The 18,778-nt window shown below is 33.9% G+C and overlaps 3 protein-coding genes across 3 annotated transcripts; 1 reads left to right on the top strand and 2 right to left on the bottom strand.

The window, feature by feature from the left end:
• Positions 1–2,935: 2,935 nt before the first annotated feature.
• LOC142537317 (UPF0481 protein At3g47200) lies at positions 2,936–4,591 on the top strand. Its single transcript, XM_075642857.1, has one exon. The coding sequence runs from the start codon at positions 3,122–3,124 to the stop codon at positions 4,454–4,456; it is 1,335 nt and encodes a 444-aa protein (XP_075498972.1). The 5' UTR covers positions 2,936–3,121; the 3' UTR covers positions 4,457–4,591.
• Positions 4,592–9,261: 4,670 nt separating this feature from the next.
• On the bottom strand, positions 9,262–9,879 carry LOC142537186 (ethylene-responsive transcription factor ERF024-like). Its single transcript, XM_075642743.1, has one exon. It carries the CDS (start codon positions 9,877–9,879, stop codon positions 9,262–9,264), a length of 618 nt encoding a protein of 205 aa, XP_075498858.1.
• A 4,837-nt stretch (positions 9,880–14,716) lies between these two features.
• Positions 14,717–16,973, bottom strand: LOC142527072 (fructose-bisphosphate aldolase 6, cytosolic-like). Its single transcript, XM_075631791.1, has 3 exons — positions 16,777–16,973; positions 15,899–16,126; positions 14,717–15,808 (listed from the first exon to the last, which is right to left on the bottom strand). The coding sequence occupies exons 1-3, from the start codon at positions 16,802–16,804 to the stop codon at positions 14,988–14,990; spliced, it is 1,077 nt and encodes a 358-aa protein (XP_075487906.1). The 5' UTR covers positions 16,805–16,973; the 3' UTR covers positions 14,717–14,987.
• Between the last annotated feature and the right edge of the window lie 1,805 nt (positions 16,974–18,778).

Raw genomic sequence — 18,778 nt, 5'->3', positions numbered from 1 at the left:
CCGATATTCAAAATAAATATAATACTCTTAGAATAATAAGTAATACTTTTTCATGGATGACTCAAATAAGATATCTGTCTCACAAAATACGACTCGTGAGACAGTCTCGCACAAGTTTTTGCCTTCATTATTATTTGGAAAACATAATTAAACTTGGATAAAAGAAGAAGAAGAAAACTGATACTTTTTGTGATTTTATAAATAGATTGAGTTTGATTAATTTTCAATTTTGGCTTTAATATTTTTTTCTTGGTTGATGAAACTCGTTGAATCTGGAAAGGAATCAAACAAATAATTCATATTCAAGTCTTGGATTTGAAAATCCTTCTGTCAATTTTTATTTTTACTTCAAAATAAGTTAAAATAACATCTGTAAACTAATTGATGAAATAGTTTTTAAATCATTGACCAAATTGAAACAAATTTTTTTTAAAAAAAATAATCCACTGGTAAGATTTATTAAGCTGGGCTTACATGTAACAAAATTCAAGAATAAATTTTGAACCCACATTCAATAATTAGGCCCACACCAAATAAAACAATATTTAATTGAAATAATATTCCTACGGTCGGTTCCGAACGAATTCGGTGGCACAAATGATTATTATCGTATTTAAACAAAAAGTTGGTTTACAGTTAGAATTAAGTTGTTAACATGTGATATGGATAATTTTATCGCATCCACTCTATAAAAGTTGAACCACATTAGTACATTTGCTTTAAGAATTAATTTAATGCTTATTTTTTTTTTGTCATATTATTTATGCACACATTTGTGTGCAATATAAATCAGATTTTTTTTGGTATGTAATAGTTTTTTTTTTTTAATATCACGTAATTTTTTATGTACAAAATCTAGATATTATATTAAATTAAGGAGTTTAGAGATGAATTTTCTAAAATATATTACAGTTAAATTTAAGTAATTATGAACGAAGATAATTTATTTATTTTAAAAATATATGTTGTTCCGTAAAAAAAATTTAGCATATGGCCCACGTAAAAATTACCAAAAATTAAGTTCCAGATTTCGTAGAATGAAAAATTATAATTTTACTCGTGTAAACTGTTTTGGATTTGTCTGATGTAATTTATAAAAGTTCGGTTGTGATCTAATAACTTGTTTTTTTTAATCATTTTTTTTACTAGAAACAACTAAACTCGTCGAGGTTACTTATTTATTATTTATGCTCTCTTACAAAGGTTTTGGAACAAGAACTGAGCTTAAAATACACACATTAAATAAATATAAACAAAAATAAATGGGAAAGTAAAACAAAACAACGTCAAATATTTCAAAATGAGATGATAAAAGCTCGTTGTTTTCTTTAGTTTTTGTTCAGATAGATTTTAATCTATATAATATAGTTTTATTTTCACACCATGAACAAGTAAGAGCACACCGATGCAAAATAAATAATATTTTTGGATATTGGCTTGATGCAAAAAAAGAGTTGGATTTAAAAATGAGTAAATGACTAGTACAACAAATAAACAAAAAAAAATGAAAGTTACAAAATTAAAAATTACAAAACTAAAACAAAAAATAAACCAACTTAATTATTGCAATTTTACCTTTTATTTAACAATCTCGGAAGATTTGCAAGAATGGGTCTGGTCCATTTTCTTTTTTAACAAACACCTCTATAATGTTTTTCATAACACGCAGTGTAAATATATGATGGCCCATTAGTTATTGGACCAATATGTAATCACATATTGAGCTTAGGTCCATTCACTCACTTAATAGCTTGCATAAAAATTATGGGGCTTTTTAATTGGGGTTTTTAGAGAGAATGTCTACCATTTATAGATTTATGTAAATATAGTTATGAAATCATGTACACTTTTGTGTAATTACATTTATCTATTGGATGTTCACATCCAATAGATAAGTGTTATCTTATTGGTAAGTATATCAGTGAACAACATATCAAAACTATATATATATATATGTTATCTTATTAGTGAGTATGATGAGTGAACAACATATCAAAACTATATATGTGATACATCTTGTCTCAAATGGTAAAAATTAAAGATTTAAATGAATTTATAATGGACTACAATGGACTTTTATAGCAACTTGAGTTAATCGTTTCCGAAGACGAATACGAAGTAGTTACTATAGAAAACTATTGTACAGTCGCGGGCTCTAACTCGAGGCGTGACAATATGATTCATCACATCCAATATATATCTCATCTTATCTTATTTTTATTCACAATTTTTAAAAATAAGTATTGAAAATCGCATAAGAAATTTCTATCGGTGATACATTGAACTGACAAAAGAAACTCGTATAGAATATAGGGCCATCAACTTTAATTATATAGTAATATAGATAGTAAACAAGGTTTATATTTTAACAGTTTCGTAATTTAGACAAGAGAAAAAGACCAAATTTTTTTGAAAGGTGTTCTCTCTTATATTCGTATTACATGCTTCCTTCCAAGTCCAACTTTGAGCTGCGGCGGCTTAGCTGCCCCAATGGATTAGTTGGTACATGCCAAACTAACCCAACTTAACAATTATTTATTTGAGTGCATGCATCATGTCTATCAAGATGCAACTTTTACATATTTTATGAAGTCGGGATATATAATATAAATCATTGTGAAACTTGAACTTGAGAATTAGGTTAGTATTTGATTTTGTTTAATAATCTGAAATGTTTTCGTTAATACAATAAGCAGTTTATTTATTGGACAAACTACTATAAAAAATATATCACTTCAAAGCCAAAACCTTGCTTTAAACTCCATAATTACATTAATAATGATTAATCTTAGTATGTAAAGTTAAAAGCATCCAATAGAAGTTTCACACAAGGCTAGATCAGAAGCAAAGACCTCGAAACTCTCGGCTAAGCCATTTGTTATTTTGCCAACACATCCCATGATTACAAAGTAAATCCCAATGACGGTACAATCTTGATTATTTTCCTTCTTCGTGAAAAAATTTGTTTGAAGATGCAAAAGATGTAAAAGTGACATATTTTCAAGAATATGTTAATGCCCAAAAACTCAACTTAAGCTGGGGAATCTCGGTTTTGCACGAAATCATAGCTACACTTGTATCTTTTCTCCTACGGTCCTGACCATCGAGTTCATCAAAATCTATGGGTACAAATTTAAAACAAAACACAGAACATCCCATTGAAGTATGGGAATTGAACCAAAGTCGTTTAGCTCTGATGCACCAAAAACTCGCCGAGACCCCACGGATCCTCAGCCGATCCGCCGGCCGGAACTCCTGTTGCATTTTCAAAGTCCCCCAAAGCCTAATCGATGTCAACGGCCGCAGCTACCATCCCCACGTGGTTTCGATTGGCCCCTACCATCATGCCGATTCGCGCCTCAAAATGATCGAGGAACACAAGTGGAGATTCTTGGGAACTCTGTTGAATCGCACGAAGAGTAAAGGTTTGATCTTGGATGATTACTTGAAAGCCGTTTACCCAATTGAAATCAGGGCCAGAGAGTGCTATTCTGCAGAGATAAATTTTAACAGTGATGAATTTGTGGAAATGTTGGTTCTTGATGGTTGTTTTATGATCGAGCTTTTCAGGAAGTTTGGTGGGGTTATTGCGTTTGAATCCGACGATCCTTTGCTTTCTTTATCGTGGGTTTACTCATTTTTCTTGAGGGATTTGATCAGACTCGAAAATCAGATCCCATTTTTCGTTCTTGAGTGCTTGTTTGATCTCACAAGATTACCCACCGAAGAATCGGGTCCCTCTTTACGAAATCTTACCCTGAGATTCTTTGACAACGCGTTTCAAAGATCCGATGATTCCTTGGAGAAATTCGAGGGTCTAATGGCGAAACATGTTCTAGATTTCCTGAGGTCAAGTTTCATCCCCAACGGGTACCAGGAACCTAGTCAAAACGCTCACACGAACACACATGTAATCCACTGTATTTCCAAGCTCCGCCGTGCCGGAATCCAGCTAAAACCCGGAAAGGAAGAAAGCTTTTTAGCCATCAAATTTAGTCGCGGAGTCATCGAAATGCCAACAATCTCGATTGACGACTTTATGAGCGCGTTTCTGCAAAACTGTGTGGCATATGAACAATGCCACAGGGCATGCTCCAAGCACATGACCACCTACGCTACGTTGCTCGATTGTTTGATCAATACGGCAGCGGATGTAGAATATTTATCCGATCGGAACATCATCGAAAATTATTTCGGGACGGATGCAGAATTGGCTAGATTCATCAACAATCTTGGGAAAGATGTGGCGTTCGATATCGATATGTGTTATTTGTCCGGATTGTTTAATGAAGTGAATAACTACTATAAGAACCATTGGCATGTGCATTGGGCGAGCTTCAAGTATACTTATTTCAAGACTCCTTGGTCTTTCATCTCGGCTTTGGCTGCTCTTGTTTTGCTAATTCTTACTGTGGTTCAGACAACTTTTACTATTATGTCATATTCTCATCCATGATCCTCCAACGATGTTTTGAGTTTGTACTGATCTTGATTTTCTTATTTTCTTTTTTCTTTTTTTGCTGTGGAATTTTTGTATTTATTCTTGGTTTTTTTCCAAAGAAAGGAATATAGCAGCAATTCTTTTTTTTAATGTATAAGTTGGATATGGAAATTGTGTGGAAAAATTCTTAGTTCGATAAGGTCTAATATTTGTTAAGAACCGTGTACCACAACTAGTAGCTTAGGATTTATTGCGTTACTAAGTACGTATCCTCCCAATATCCACCGTTTAAGATCATGAAAATTGAATGTATTATTTGGTTTTGGTACAAACAATTCTTGGTTGGTCGGAAATTTTGATCGTTACATCACGGAGACAAGCTTTCAGCAATATATGTTAATTGTTTTAATTTAGCTTTTGCCCACTAAATTAGACTGATGGTATTTGAAGGATCGTGTGCTAGCACATTCAAAGATGCTTTCAAACACTATATTCTCCAATGAGCTACAATAGCCCGTGTTCTAAGAATGTTAATACCGATGAATTAAATCGAGTTTGGTTTAAAAACCAAGAAGAAGAAACTCGAAGTAATCTTTCGTGATGAAACATGTTATATTAGAAAAAATTTTAACTTATGTAAACTGAATAACTGAAAAACAAAAAATCAGTTGCCGCATATGTCAGTTCAGTTATGGTAAAAACTGAACTGACAGATGATCTAACTGATCAAGTCAGTTTGAAAACAACAGTTAATCAGTCAAATACACAAGATATGTTTATGGTTATTCAGAGACTTCAACTGCTCCTACGTCACCCCTTCTACCACCTCGGATAGGATCCACTAGAAGACTTTGATTTATACAACTACTTGTACAAACCCACTCAGCTTAAAACTTACACTATTGCTTCAACTGAACTCCTAGCCCAGACTGAAGGCAGCACCTTTCAGCCAACACTTGTTTAACGTCTGTGTGTCAAAGACTACATACACAAGTTTAACGTCTTTGTGCAAGACAATATTTGAGAGTGCGTGAATGTGTGTGTGTGTGTGTGGAAACTGAACAAGGAATACACCAGAAAGGTGTTCCCACAAACTGAAAAAAATGAGCTTCTAAACTAAGCTGATAACACGTTGAAATGTCTCTCTGGGCTGATTGCTTCTTCAAAGCTGATAAGCATTAAGCATGCCCTTTTCTCACTTGAATTGATGTGTTCTTGATATGCTTTCTCTTCTTGTTTTTCCTCTCTCTCTCTTTTCGTCTCCACTGATTTTTTATATATAGGCAGGAAACTGATCGTACAGTGAGACTCAATAATTTTATCCGTGGTAGCTTGAATTCGTTCCTAGAACTTTGTGTCTCGAATTTTCCGACAAGTCTCCAGGAATCTCTCGGCTTTAATCTTTGCTGCAACGTACATTAATTGTACAACTGATAGTACATCTATTTTACACAGTGCACACAGCTGGATTCCATTGAATAAGCTTGTCGTGTTTTCCGTACTGATAGATTCCTGACCGATGCTTTGAACTGGTCTTGAACTGGTATAGTAAATTCCGTTGGCTCGTCAGCTTAACTGGTTACGCTGGTTCAGTTGAACTTGTCAGTTGGACTTTCCATCAGTTAAGCACTTTATCAGCTGGCCGGGCTTCTGAAGGTCGGTCTTCTGCAGAATTACCTAACAACTGATCAATCGGTTGAACTGTTTTCGATACATCAGTTGAACTTGATTCAGCTTCGGCAATCAGTTGGCAGTTCTCGAAAGCTTCAGTTAGGCGAGATAACTGATCAGTTCGGCGTATGATCAGTTATAGTATCCTGCGTTCTACTATAAATCATTAGTAACAAAATAACAAGTTTTGTTAACATCAAAATCAAGATTGTGAACATGAAATGTTTCAACAGTATTTACATTATGTATTCAACCATGCATAAGAAGTATGTCTCTTATTAGACGATTTTACGGATCTTTATTTTTTAAATGAGTCAATTATATCCATATTTACAATAATAAGTAATATTTTTTTAATGGATGACTCAAATAGGAGATCTGTCTCACAAAATTAGCTCGTAAATCATCTCAATAAAAATTTTGTGTTTTTGTTGTTGTGGAACTTCGTAGAAACAATATATGTGGTCCATTGCGATCAGTGGATTATCACAATGGATTTAATTGAGGGCGATATTCTCAATTGGACAAATCTATGTTTTTGAAAGGTTTAGATGGTTTCAAAATTGAAGTCTTCCCAAACATTAAAATAGTCTCCAAGGGGATAATAGATTCATTATTTGCATGTAGTTGACCTTTAAATAAAAAACAAGAAGGTTGGTGCTACCTTCCTTTTTTTTAAAAAAAATACATATTTGATTTTGCACAACTTTCTTCTTAAAACTTTTCTTCCCGCGAGGACATTTTATTCGAAAATTTAATATTTAAAATAAGATGTAAAAGGAATTAAGTTACTTCAAATATCTATTAAGTTCTAAAAAATTATCGAACATAACTTTATCGGTAACATTAAGAATAAAAAATACAGCCATCCTTCATTAAAAAAATTAAAATGTACAGTCAAATAAAACATGTAAAAAACAGAGGCAAGCTAAAAGAAACCACGTGGGAAATTGGAACTTGGAGGCTTCAAGCCTTCAACCATTCCATTAATTAATAGCCAAAGATCTTCCCTCATTGACTAGTCAACAAATCACCATTGACCAAAACTGGTTATAAATATGGAAACCTCCCACTTCATTTGAATCAATTTCCACTCACCAAACTCAAAACAAAACCCAAAAAAAAAAGAACTCATTCATTTTTCAGACCAAATCAAAGGGCCTCCCCATCGATCCTTATACACAAACCAAAACATGGCAACGAGTGAATTTCGCAGTTCAATATCACACCCATTTGCTCAACCCTGCAGGTCTTTCCATGCACACGATGCAAGTATCGAATCAATGGAAGACGAAAACCATACATTTATTGATCACGAAGAGTATCCGGAATACGAATCAGAAGAAGAAAACAACATATATGTAGACAATGAACATGATGAAGGCAAGTCGTCGAAAATCTTGAGAAGATTTCATGAGAAAGTCGACGAGCAAGGCAAGAAACTGCATTTCAAATTCAGAAAGAATGGGACGATTGACAGAAAATTCAGAGAAATATTGCATGATTTCAAGGGAAGCGTAGTTTCGGATTTGTTCCAAAACTCATCAAGATCTCATTCGCAAGCCTCAAATGATCCTAAAAATTCGGAGAGAGGTATAGATATCGGTGATATTTTGTCATCAAATCAGGGAGGAATGGAAGAGCCTAAGCTTGAGCGGTTCAAAGTGAAGGCCGTGAACATTGCAGGAGTAGGAGTTGTCAAGGAGGAAAATTAGTGATTATTAGTGAAATTTTCATGTTCTTTTATTAATTTTGCCGTTCATTTATTTTTTCTATTTTTTTTCCCACGTTGCATATCTTTTACTAAAGTCGGAATCATTTGCATTTGAGTTTCAGTTTATTTCATGTAAAGCCTTCAATAAAAGAATAAATCTAATTTTGATTTTTTTTTTTTTTGGCCAACTACATAAATAATATCAACCTAACAAGTATTAGTTTCACTTATAAATACTAAATGTTGAGATAAAAATTTGAATATAAGTTTTAATGATTAGACTAAACCAATCTGGTTTAGTTAAAATTCATAAATGCAGAAAGCTTATTTAACTAAACCGACAAGACTATTGCTGTAAAACCATCAAGATAAATCAAATATGTGCTGATCAACTATGCTGATACAAGATGAGACCGACAAACAACAAAGTTTTCCAATTAAATTGATCTGCTACGCCAGTCTAAATTAGTATGAATACATATCGTTCTGCAAATTGGTCTGAAAATATTATTTTAAAAATACAAAGTCCCCATAGTGCTTAAGGTTTGCCTAATTGTAAAAAAGTAACAATATAATGTATTATAGATGAAAAATTTTAATTTTTTAAAAAAAATGTCTTGGACACAGGAGACAACGGTTGATTTGGAATAGAAATTAGGCGCGATTCGATATGCTTTGAATGTGATAAATCGTCTAACATAACAAAGTGTTCTTACTAGATTAGTTCTTGAGTTTCACTAATTTATCATGTATGGAAACAAGGTATTAATTATGACATATCAACCAAGAATGAGTATACACTGTATGCCATTTACTGCGAGGAGAGGATGTTTTTGAATTAATGAAATCCTGTGATGTGAAAATATTGGGCCCATGCTTTGCGCTACTCATCATTCTAAGCACAAATTCAATGAAACAGTGTGTCGAAACCCTAAAATTCAAAGGGACCAATGATTCCTATGTTATGACTAAACCCCTAATTACTTACCCGGCAGCCATTCTCCACCAAACCTTTCATTTCATTTTATTTATCAATCATCATTATTTTCAAAGCACATTACACAGCATTTCAAATATTTATCTTTTGGATGTCATAGTTGAATGTTTTGAAACTTTACTTCAAACATAATTAATGAAAAACGGTGTAAAACATAACTTTTTTTAATATCAATCTTGACTAATTGAAGTACAAATGTATTACAAACCACACACCTCAAATTTAACACACTTCATTTGATTAGGACACTCACATAACCTCCTATTTTCCGTTCGACACTCTTTTTCGATGACGGAATATTGGAGTAAAACACGATTATAGCTAGTTCAATTACAATTTCTTAATATTTTTAATCACTATGTGTGATATTAATCAAATGTTTGCCACATGAGACATTTAACCAACATTGTATAGTATAACAAAAATTCGAAATACCTATTACTTGTTAATTTCATGGAAACTCCAAAGGGTGCTTTCATCTTGTGAATTTTCATGCATATTTTCTTCATCATCACCAAAGCCAATTCGTGGAGGACTTATCATCATCCCTTGTGCCATATTTTCCAAAACCTTAGGCATGTCAAAAATCAAATCTTCATCAACAAAATGATCATCGAATCCCAAGTTTTGGGGGCGCAGAACCGGGCTTTCATGAATCCCCCCATACCGGTCTCCACTTAATGCATCCACGGCTGCCCCTGCGGCTGCTGCCGCACTGGCAGCGGCTGCTTGAATGTCCCGCGGCGACAGTGAAGCAGGAACAGGTAAAGAAGAATATGAATTGGGGAAATTCAGCTCGGTTTCCTTCCCCTTCAGAGCCAGCGCCGCCACATCATAGGCAACCGCTGCCATCTCAGCCGTAGGAAATGTGCCCAGCCAAATCCTATTCGGCGACCTCGGCTTCCTTATTTCAGAAACCCATTTCCCATTACTCTTCCTCCGCCTCACCCCGCGGTAAGCCGGGTGCCTGCCGGAAGATGCAGCAGCTCCGCCCTCAGATGGCTGATAAATGTTTACACTGCTCTCTCCACTTCCATCGTTATTACACTGCGACATTGTATCAACTCAACACAAATGAGTACTGCATGTGCATGAAGAAGTGACTGATTTATACTCAACTTTACGGTATCATCCATTTTTATACTGCAAATTCTTGATATCTGAGATCAAGATATTCCAAGTTGCGGTGGTGCAAACCAGTTAATAGAATGGTAAGCTGTGAGATGTGGGTTGTTTCGCAGGAATGGTGATGGATTTCTTGGTTGGATGGTGTTTCCTGTATTTACGTGAATAGGGGTGAAATTTAAAGGGGTGGGGGATTATTTTAGGATTTGTTTGGGAGAAATAAATAGGAAGGAAAAGCTAAAATTTAAAAGGAAGATTTTAAAATAGTGTTGTTTGGGAGATTTTTTAAGAAAGGAAAAGAAAATCCCATCATGAAAAACTTTTCCTTCCAAAAATTAGTGGAAATGGAAAGAAACACCACAAGAAAAAAAATTTCAAATAAATTTAACTTGTTTGATCTCCAATCAAACGTCGCTAATTAGTTCGAATATCTATGCTTAATATTGCATTTAAATAATTAGTTAACAGCAATACGTTGAATCTTAACCTCCGACATTTGATTACATATAAGAGGTCAATTTTGTCCATGTTATTCACATGGGTATTGTCTTTATCCATTTAGCATATGATGCATGCATTCAATGGATAAATCACGATCACTCATTCAATCATGATGATGGATGAGTGATCATGATTTATTACTCAGCACATGTGTCATATATTGAGTAGATGATGAAATTACCTATGTGGGTAGTGAATTAGCCAAAAAATGTAATTATCTGGACTACTCTACGTGCTTGTAAACGGATCAAAGTAATCGTAAACTGGTACTCCAGCTAGCTTGTATGTAGAGGGGTTTGCCCGACATAGAGAATGAGAATTTTCCCTTATTTATAGATTTTTTAGGAGTATGTAACTGATTTTGACTTTTGTAAATAATTTAGGGTTCAATAATGGGGTTGAATAATCAAATTGAGCCATGAAAATCGAAAGAAATTTAGGGCTTTAAAAAATTAAATTATGTCATTACCAATAAGGTAGCATCTCTGTATAAGACTCATATAATTTATTTTATTTTTTAAATAAGGAAGTATTCTTCATTTTTTATGATAGTTATCATTAAATGCTATACTTTTTTTACAAAATTCATTAAAACTTATAACTACGTATCTTAGTTCTTTTTTTTTTAATTTGAAAATTATCTTGTAATTAATTGTATAATTTATTAAATTTCTAACTACACTTTGGCAAAAACTTGTGTGAGACGGTCTCATGGGCCGTATTTGTGATACGGATCTCTTACTTGGGTAATCCATGAAAAGTATTACTTTTTATTGTGAATATCAGTACAGATAAAGATCGTGAGACCGTCTCACAAGAGACCTACTCCTATACTTTATACACCAAGATTAAATAAGTGCAATTTATTTTAACAAAAGAAAAAAAATTCTCATAATTATTAAACAAATTAAACATACTTCGAGAGTTTCAGTTTGATACTAATTTTGATATATAATCATTTGAATTATGAGATTCCCTAGCAACCGATATATCTTCAATATGCAGGATTCAATTTGCTCGTTATTAATATTGTTGATGACAATTCACAATGCTCTTGGCCGAGCAATTGACACCAAGCATGTAAACAATTTAATAATAAGAAAACTACAAGTTTGGTAATATATGCTTGTTCTTTTGTGATTTTGATCATTTTATGTTGTCAAATTTTAATTCTACCATCTATCTTAATTTTTTTGTTGTTGCAATTTTAGTTCTTTTTCACGCAACATTGATCTGGCAACGACACGATGTTGATACATGCAGTGCAATAATATCACTCAAAGAAAAAATTGACTAAAATTGAAATATACAAAAATAAAATTGAATTTGTAAGTATAGATTATCAACAGACAAATTAAATACATGATAAAAATAATCATAATTTTCCCTTAATAATATGAATTCATCCCAGCCGGAAGAACGGTCGAGTCAACTTGCAGAAATAAATTATAAGTGTTAACTAAACTAAACTTAAAATCACAATAGGGATAGGTAGTCTCTTGACAAAAGGAATAATATACTCGATCGCCTCGTATTAGATAAATCTACTTAAACTCTAAATGGTTAGCCGACTAATTGCTCGATAAATTCATATTTCACACGTCCTAAAAAACTAATTACCGACAAAGAAACTTCAAACATTTGGTCTCACTAATTAGAAACATAATGAAACCATATACGAATAAAACTAATGATGGTGACCTTTCTTGGCAATTTATTCACCACGAACTTGAAGTCGGGCATCCATTGATTAGATTCTTAAAGATTTTGGTTAATAGATATATATTTTACTTTTTGTACAAAAATGAATGGGTAAACATAGAAAATGAGAAGCTCCCAACAACCGAGCCCACTAAAAGTTTTTTAACAAAGTGATTTACAGTGGGATTTGCATGTTCCCCAGAGAAAAAAAAAAAAAAAAAAACATAAAGTACCCTACAGCGTAGGCATTTTTATCTTATCAATATTTTGGATTTGAATCTTATTAAAAGTGAGTCGTGCAATTTTCTGATTCAATATAAAATGGTTCTCGCATTCACCCTTCATCAAAATGGGATGTTTCCCGGGATGTGGCATAGTTCAAGACAACCCCGATCGAATGTAGTTGTTTAGAAAGCTTCATATAGATTAATTGTCTAATTAGGAACTCAGTTTAATGGATAGATGAGCTATTGGAAATTTGGGGCTTTGTTCCCACAGTCGGAAGACAAAAGGGAAAGCAGGTTCGTTTATGTGTAAATATACTATTGTGAAGGTGTAAGATTGTAGCCAAAACGTTGCACGTATGGGCAAGGGGTGTGCTTTGCGTTGAAACCACTAATGCCGGACTAGATGATCCTAATTTGCGCGCTAACTACTGGAGTCTGGATGAGTTACAGAAGAGGAGAGGATGCGTTACTGGACACAAAAGTATTTAGGTCATGTTTACATTTTATATAAATTACTACATGAAAGTTCTAAAAAGAATTGATTTTTTTAACATAATGATACATAAAAAAAACCTTCGCTACACTTTGGTCCACATTGATTTAGAACAATATTTATTCATTTAATATTATTATTTGAAAACAGAGCAAATAATTTATAGCACACGGGTACTAGGTATATTATGCATGTATCAATGTACAACTAGTGCTATAAATTATTTTATTAGGTGATCAACACCTACGGATTCAAGTAGTGATGAAGAATTCGATTTCTTTTACAATATTTCTTGTGTTATAATGTCATAAACATCTCCCCCACAAGGGAGAAACGTGAGTTCGATCCCTCGTTAAAGTAAAACATTCACCTACTTTGTAATTTTAAAAAAAAAAAAACAAGAGTTGGATTTCTTTAGATGATATAATATTTGAATCATATAAATGGAAAAGACAGGTTTAGGAAGAATTTCATAATTGTCAATAAGTCCAGATTAGCCTAGAAAAATCATATTTTTTAACAATTAAACTAAACTAAACTACTGTTAATATTTTTTTAACAATTAAACAGGTACAGATCCCAAAAATTATAATTTTTTTATCAATTATAAGCGCTTGTGATGACATGATCTGTGATCAAGTCGATCACGACAAAGTCAACCGAGGAGAAGGGAGATGCAACGCACCAATCGGACCTAGTCCGTGCATGATGCAAAGGACAAATTGAAGGTGTGCTTCGCACTTCTCACGACCACAAGTCACATATTGGGAGACGATTGTGGCGTTACATGAATATTGTATGTGGGACAAAATTCGTATTCAAGAGATAGAATCCAACTATAGCCTCGACTACATTTTGTTCTCGAATTGTTCACTGGTTTGTTGCAACGTCTACTATGACAACTTACCAACAGTTTCATATTTATCCTGCACCAATATTTACTATATTTTTCACCATGTCCGTGTCAGGGTAACGCGGATGCTGCCGCCCTTGAGATGGCATACTTCTATGCTCGTGTGGACGCTGCTTGTGCCGGAGTATGAAATTCAATTTCAAATCACTCTGATGAACCCAAAATTTGTCCTTAAGGGGAGTGGGGATTCGACTCGTCCTCACAAAATTTCAATTTCGGTATTTTCCTTCTGCCTTAACTGAATTGAGGATAGGCTTTTTCTGCCATCCCCAAAGTTTTGTCCATTTCCAATGGATGGATGCTACGCTGGTTTCATAAATTAGAAACGGATGGTCTCCCAAAACCAAATATTTCATTAATAAAACAAACAAACTAACTAACTTTGCTCGATGTGATAGGGAGGATGTAGAGTGCATTGACTCGTTTCCATCATTTTTACATCATATACGTATGCACATGTCAACAGTTTAATGGAATTCTTCTTGTTCTTGAAAAAAAAATGTTTATCGACTTGATATAAGTGAGTAAATGATTATTTATTACAAAATAATGCAATATGTTCCATCCATATGTTAAAAATTATGTTTTGAACTTCATCGATTTTTTTTTTTTTTTGAAAAAACGATTTATCATTGTTTCTATGTATACGTTGATTGAATGATGACTTAGAAATCTTAGGTTGCCACTGAAAGTTATCGACACCTTGTAAAGATCGATGTTTGTTGTACTCTCTAGTCATTTCTGCTCGTACACATTTCCTCGATTTACCTAAGGACCTCTTACTGATATAGTTAATTGTTTTTTAGGACGAGATGTCCGATAATTTATCTTGCTGATAAAACAAGATTAGATATAGCTTTTGTTTTAACTTAATAGCAAGACATGCCTCTTTACCTGTTTACCAACAAGAAAATATTGGAATGATAAACATAGTTTTAGGCACTTGAAAATTTATTGGATCCAAATTCCAGAATCGATCCATAAGTAAAAATCACCAACTCAATAGCGCTATCAACGGCAAGTCTTCAGACAACACACCGAAAAGTAAAAAAACAAACAGATAGCACCCATCCAATATTATCAGAGAGTGTTGATGTTCGTCGGGCTTTATTCCAACAAAAAAACTAAAAACAAGAACTTCCTAAAATTAGGACTCCGTTTTCTACTGCACGCCGAAAAGTTTCAAAGGAGGACAAAATTTCACCTAGTATTTGTAGTCCTTAACATGGAGGCTCTCGGATGCACCCTCGCCCAAAGCACCACCACCTTGATAAGTTCCAAGTGTTGCCTCAGAGTTTGCCTTGCATCGTGTCAGGAATGCAGCCTGTGCCTTTGGGATGTTTTCTTCTTTTCCAGACCAACTCTTAAGGGTGCTCTGCTGTAGTGCGCGTCCAAATGAGAAAGAAAGATTCCATGGTTTCTTGGTTTTAAGTTTGTTCATGGCATTGAGGTTGACCGTTGCCTCTTCCTCGCTCTGCCCACCAGATAAAAACACGACAGCAGGTACTGCAGGAGGCATCGTGCGTTGCAAGGCACGAACTGTGTACTCAGCAACGACCTCAGGAGCAACCTTGGCAGAATCAGAGCCGGGAGTCACCATGTTAGGTTTCAAGAGAGTTCCCTCGAGGAGGACATGGTGGTCATTCAGTGCCTTGTAACAAGCAGCTAGGACACGTTCTGTGACATCAGCACACTTGACGATGTCATGAGAACCGTCGACGAGGATCTCAGGCTCGACTATGGGTACCAAGCCATTTTCTTGGCAGATGATGGCGTAACGAGCCAGACCATTAGCGTTTTCGTTGATTGCAAGCTGTGATGGTTCGTTGGGACCGATTTTGAGCACAGCTCTCCATTTGGCGAACCTAGCACCAGCAGTATAATACTGTTGGCAACGTTGGGCAAGGCCATCAAGCCCTTGAGTGGTGGTCTCACCATCGGTACCAGCAAGCTCAACAGTACCCTTGTCAACCTTGATACCGGGGAGGACACCGCCCTCTTTCATCACATCAACGAAGGGCTTACCTGTAAGTTCAGAACACCAACAGTGCATATGTTAAGAGACAAACGGGGTTACAAGAAATTACAACAAAATCTCTTCCCCATAATATATACCTGCAGCTGTTTTCTGAAATAGAGTTTCCTCGAAGAGGATAACTCCGCTGAGGTACTGAAGAGCACCAGGCGTCGTGAAAAGAAGCTCACGAAGAGCCCTCCTGTTTGTTTCAACATTCTCCACATTAATGCTGGATAGACGCTTGCCTATTGTACCAGTAGACTCATCAGCGGCAAGGATACCCTTTCCGGGGGTGCCAATGTATGCAGCATTGGCGATGAGCTCATCTACAAAAATAGAAGGTTTATTAAACTTCAAGGAAGCAGAATAATGTTATAGGTGAAAAAGATGCAAGAGCAACCATCTAACAAATAATAGAGATCATTTCTAAACAAGCCAAATGAAAATAAGGAACATCATAATTCGCATAAAAGCATGCAGACAGGCAATCTAAGTCCACGAATCAAACATCAACAGAATGCTCCTGACCCTATAAGATCTGTGATTAATAATCGAAGGTTTGGGAGCAATCTGAATAATTAACTAACCAAACAGCACGAATAAAAGAATCTAGATCCAAAAACCAAAAGTCAAATCCACGGGTGTAGAAATCATCTGTGAAATATCTGTGTCATTAAACAGCAAGATATAAAATCCATCTAACAAATTCCAGGCCTGTCGCTAAACTGTACAAAGGGAAATCTAGATCGATCGATGAACTGATGTGAGAAATATAAAGTACAAAGATCTAATCTTAGGTTATATAATCAGAGTCACACAACCACATCAACAAATACACCAAACATCACGCCAGAATATATCATAAAAACATAGATCATCTACCAGATCTCCAAATTAAACAAAAGAAACCGCAAAAAAAATCACGATCCGACATAAAAACAGGGTTGATCGAAAATTCAGAGCGCTAAAAAGTTACCAGCGTACTTTCCCCTGTAGCAAGACATCGTCGATAGCGAAGTATACGAGGAGAGAAGAATAGTATGAACGGAGAGAGAGAGAGAGAGAGAGAAGAGAGTTTGGTGGAGAGGAAATGGGGATAGGTTCGGGTTCTTATACAGAGAGCGAGTCCGTTTGGGTCATTTAGTGTTACCGCTTCCGCTTCGTAATCTGGACCCTTCCTCCAACTAAAGTAAATTTGTCTTAAATAAATTAGTAAATTATTCCTGTCCCCATATTACCCCTACTATTTTCTTATATTTCAAATAATTGTTTAAAATTGACAACTCGAAATTTTGTTTTTACTATTTAAGTTTTTATTCATCAAAGTAGTTGTATTATTCAATGATAAATATGAGTAAATTATTCTTAAGTTGTATTGAATTTATAAATTATACCAAAAAAATTACCCTATCCATTTATTACAAATGCGCCATTTTATTCAATAATAGATATTATAAAAAAAACTATTTTAGTTATTTTAACTTATCTATAAGTAACATTTTTTTATCTACTATTAAGAATCTTCCCTACTAAGGAATTGGCATACTAATTTTAAAATAATATTGAGATTTAAAATGATTGGTAAACTTTGACTTCCAAATTGCTATTGGTGAAGTGGATCATCACTGTAAAGACAAAAATTTGTGTGAGACGGTTTCAAGGATCGTATTTTTTATACAGATCTTTTATTTGGGTCATCCATGAAAAGTATTATTTTTTATGCTAAGAATATTATTTTTTATTGTGAATATCAGTAGAATTGACACGTCTCACAGATAAAGATCCGTGAGATCGTCTCACAAAATACCTACTCTTGTTGTAAATAATAAAAAAAAACCTTGTATTAATTATATTGAAGCGAATATATGTGAATATGATGCTACTTTTACATCTTTGCAATATGGTTTATATTCGGATGCTTTTTTGTGATATTCTTAAATAAAAGAAGACAATTATTATTCAAAAGTTGATTACTTCACTTTATTATATATTGTATTTTTATAATAATTGAAAATCGACACTTTGTTCTTATTATCATCGTGTCCTCTAAATATAAATACGTGACAACTGACGTACTTTATGTCAAATGTATTACATACCCCACTTTACATAATTTACTTATTTTTTTAGGGTTATAATTTATTTATTTTAATCACGAACACTTGCACGTTTTTACTAATTACAGTACAAACTATTTAAAATATAAATTGATTAATTTGTATTATAAAAAAAAGCAGAAACTAGGAAGTGCTGTTAGTTTGGTGGGTGGGGTAAAATTGGAAAACAAAAGATAATAATGTCAATTTCAACATTCAGTTTATTATTAGGTTATTAAAATTGAGACATAAATTTGGACAAAAATGCTGTGGGCTGGAGCAACTTTTTGCAACTAGCAAGGGACGTGGAACATTTGAAAGGATAGTGTTGTTTGCCTTTTGTCTCGATTGGGTAAAATTTTTAGACATGTATATATGAATTTCAACAATTTTTTTCTTTCAACTAGTTTTTTGGGTTGAGTTAGATCCAGATTTGTCAATTTTAACATGGTATCTGAGCCTAGATTTCATCGCTATGAGTTGGACTGTTCATAGCTGGACCACTCGTTCTAACCATAGTTAGGTCACTTGTAAACTTGATGTCCTAGATATTCATTAATGAACGTGAGAGGATATTCTGGTTATCTCAAATCGGTTGGATAAAATTTTTTGGAATTAGTTCAAAGTCTCAATCTTGTTTATTTAATTTAGACTTGAAAATTTTTAAATAAAAAATCTAAAATTAATTATATTTCGAAAATTGATTTTTGTGGCTTGTGGGTAATTAAATATTCTAAGACAAAACTAAATCAAAAGGTTACATATTATTTTCTTTCAAAAATATTCATGACGCTTGCAACTCCTCATCTTTCACGATCCTCTTGTGATACCACATTTCTTTATTAATTAAATAATTAAGTCACGATAAATATTACTTTTCTC

This window comes from Primulina tabacum, chromosome 2 (assembly GCF_025594145.1).
Source record: "Primulina tabacum isolate GXHZ01 chromosome 2, ASM2559414v2, whole genome shotgun sequence".
Lineage (NCBI taxonomy): Eukaryota > Viridiplantae > Streptophyta > Magnoliopsida > Lamiales > Gesneriaceae > Primulina > Primulina tabacum.
The sequence above is the reverse complement of the archived record's forward strand: the minus strand, read 5'-3'. Positions and strand labels throughout refer to the sequence as shown.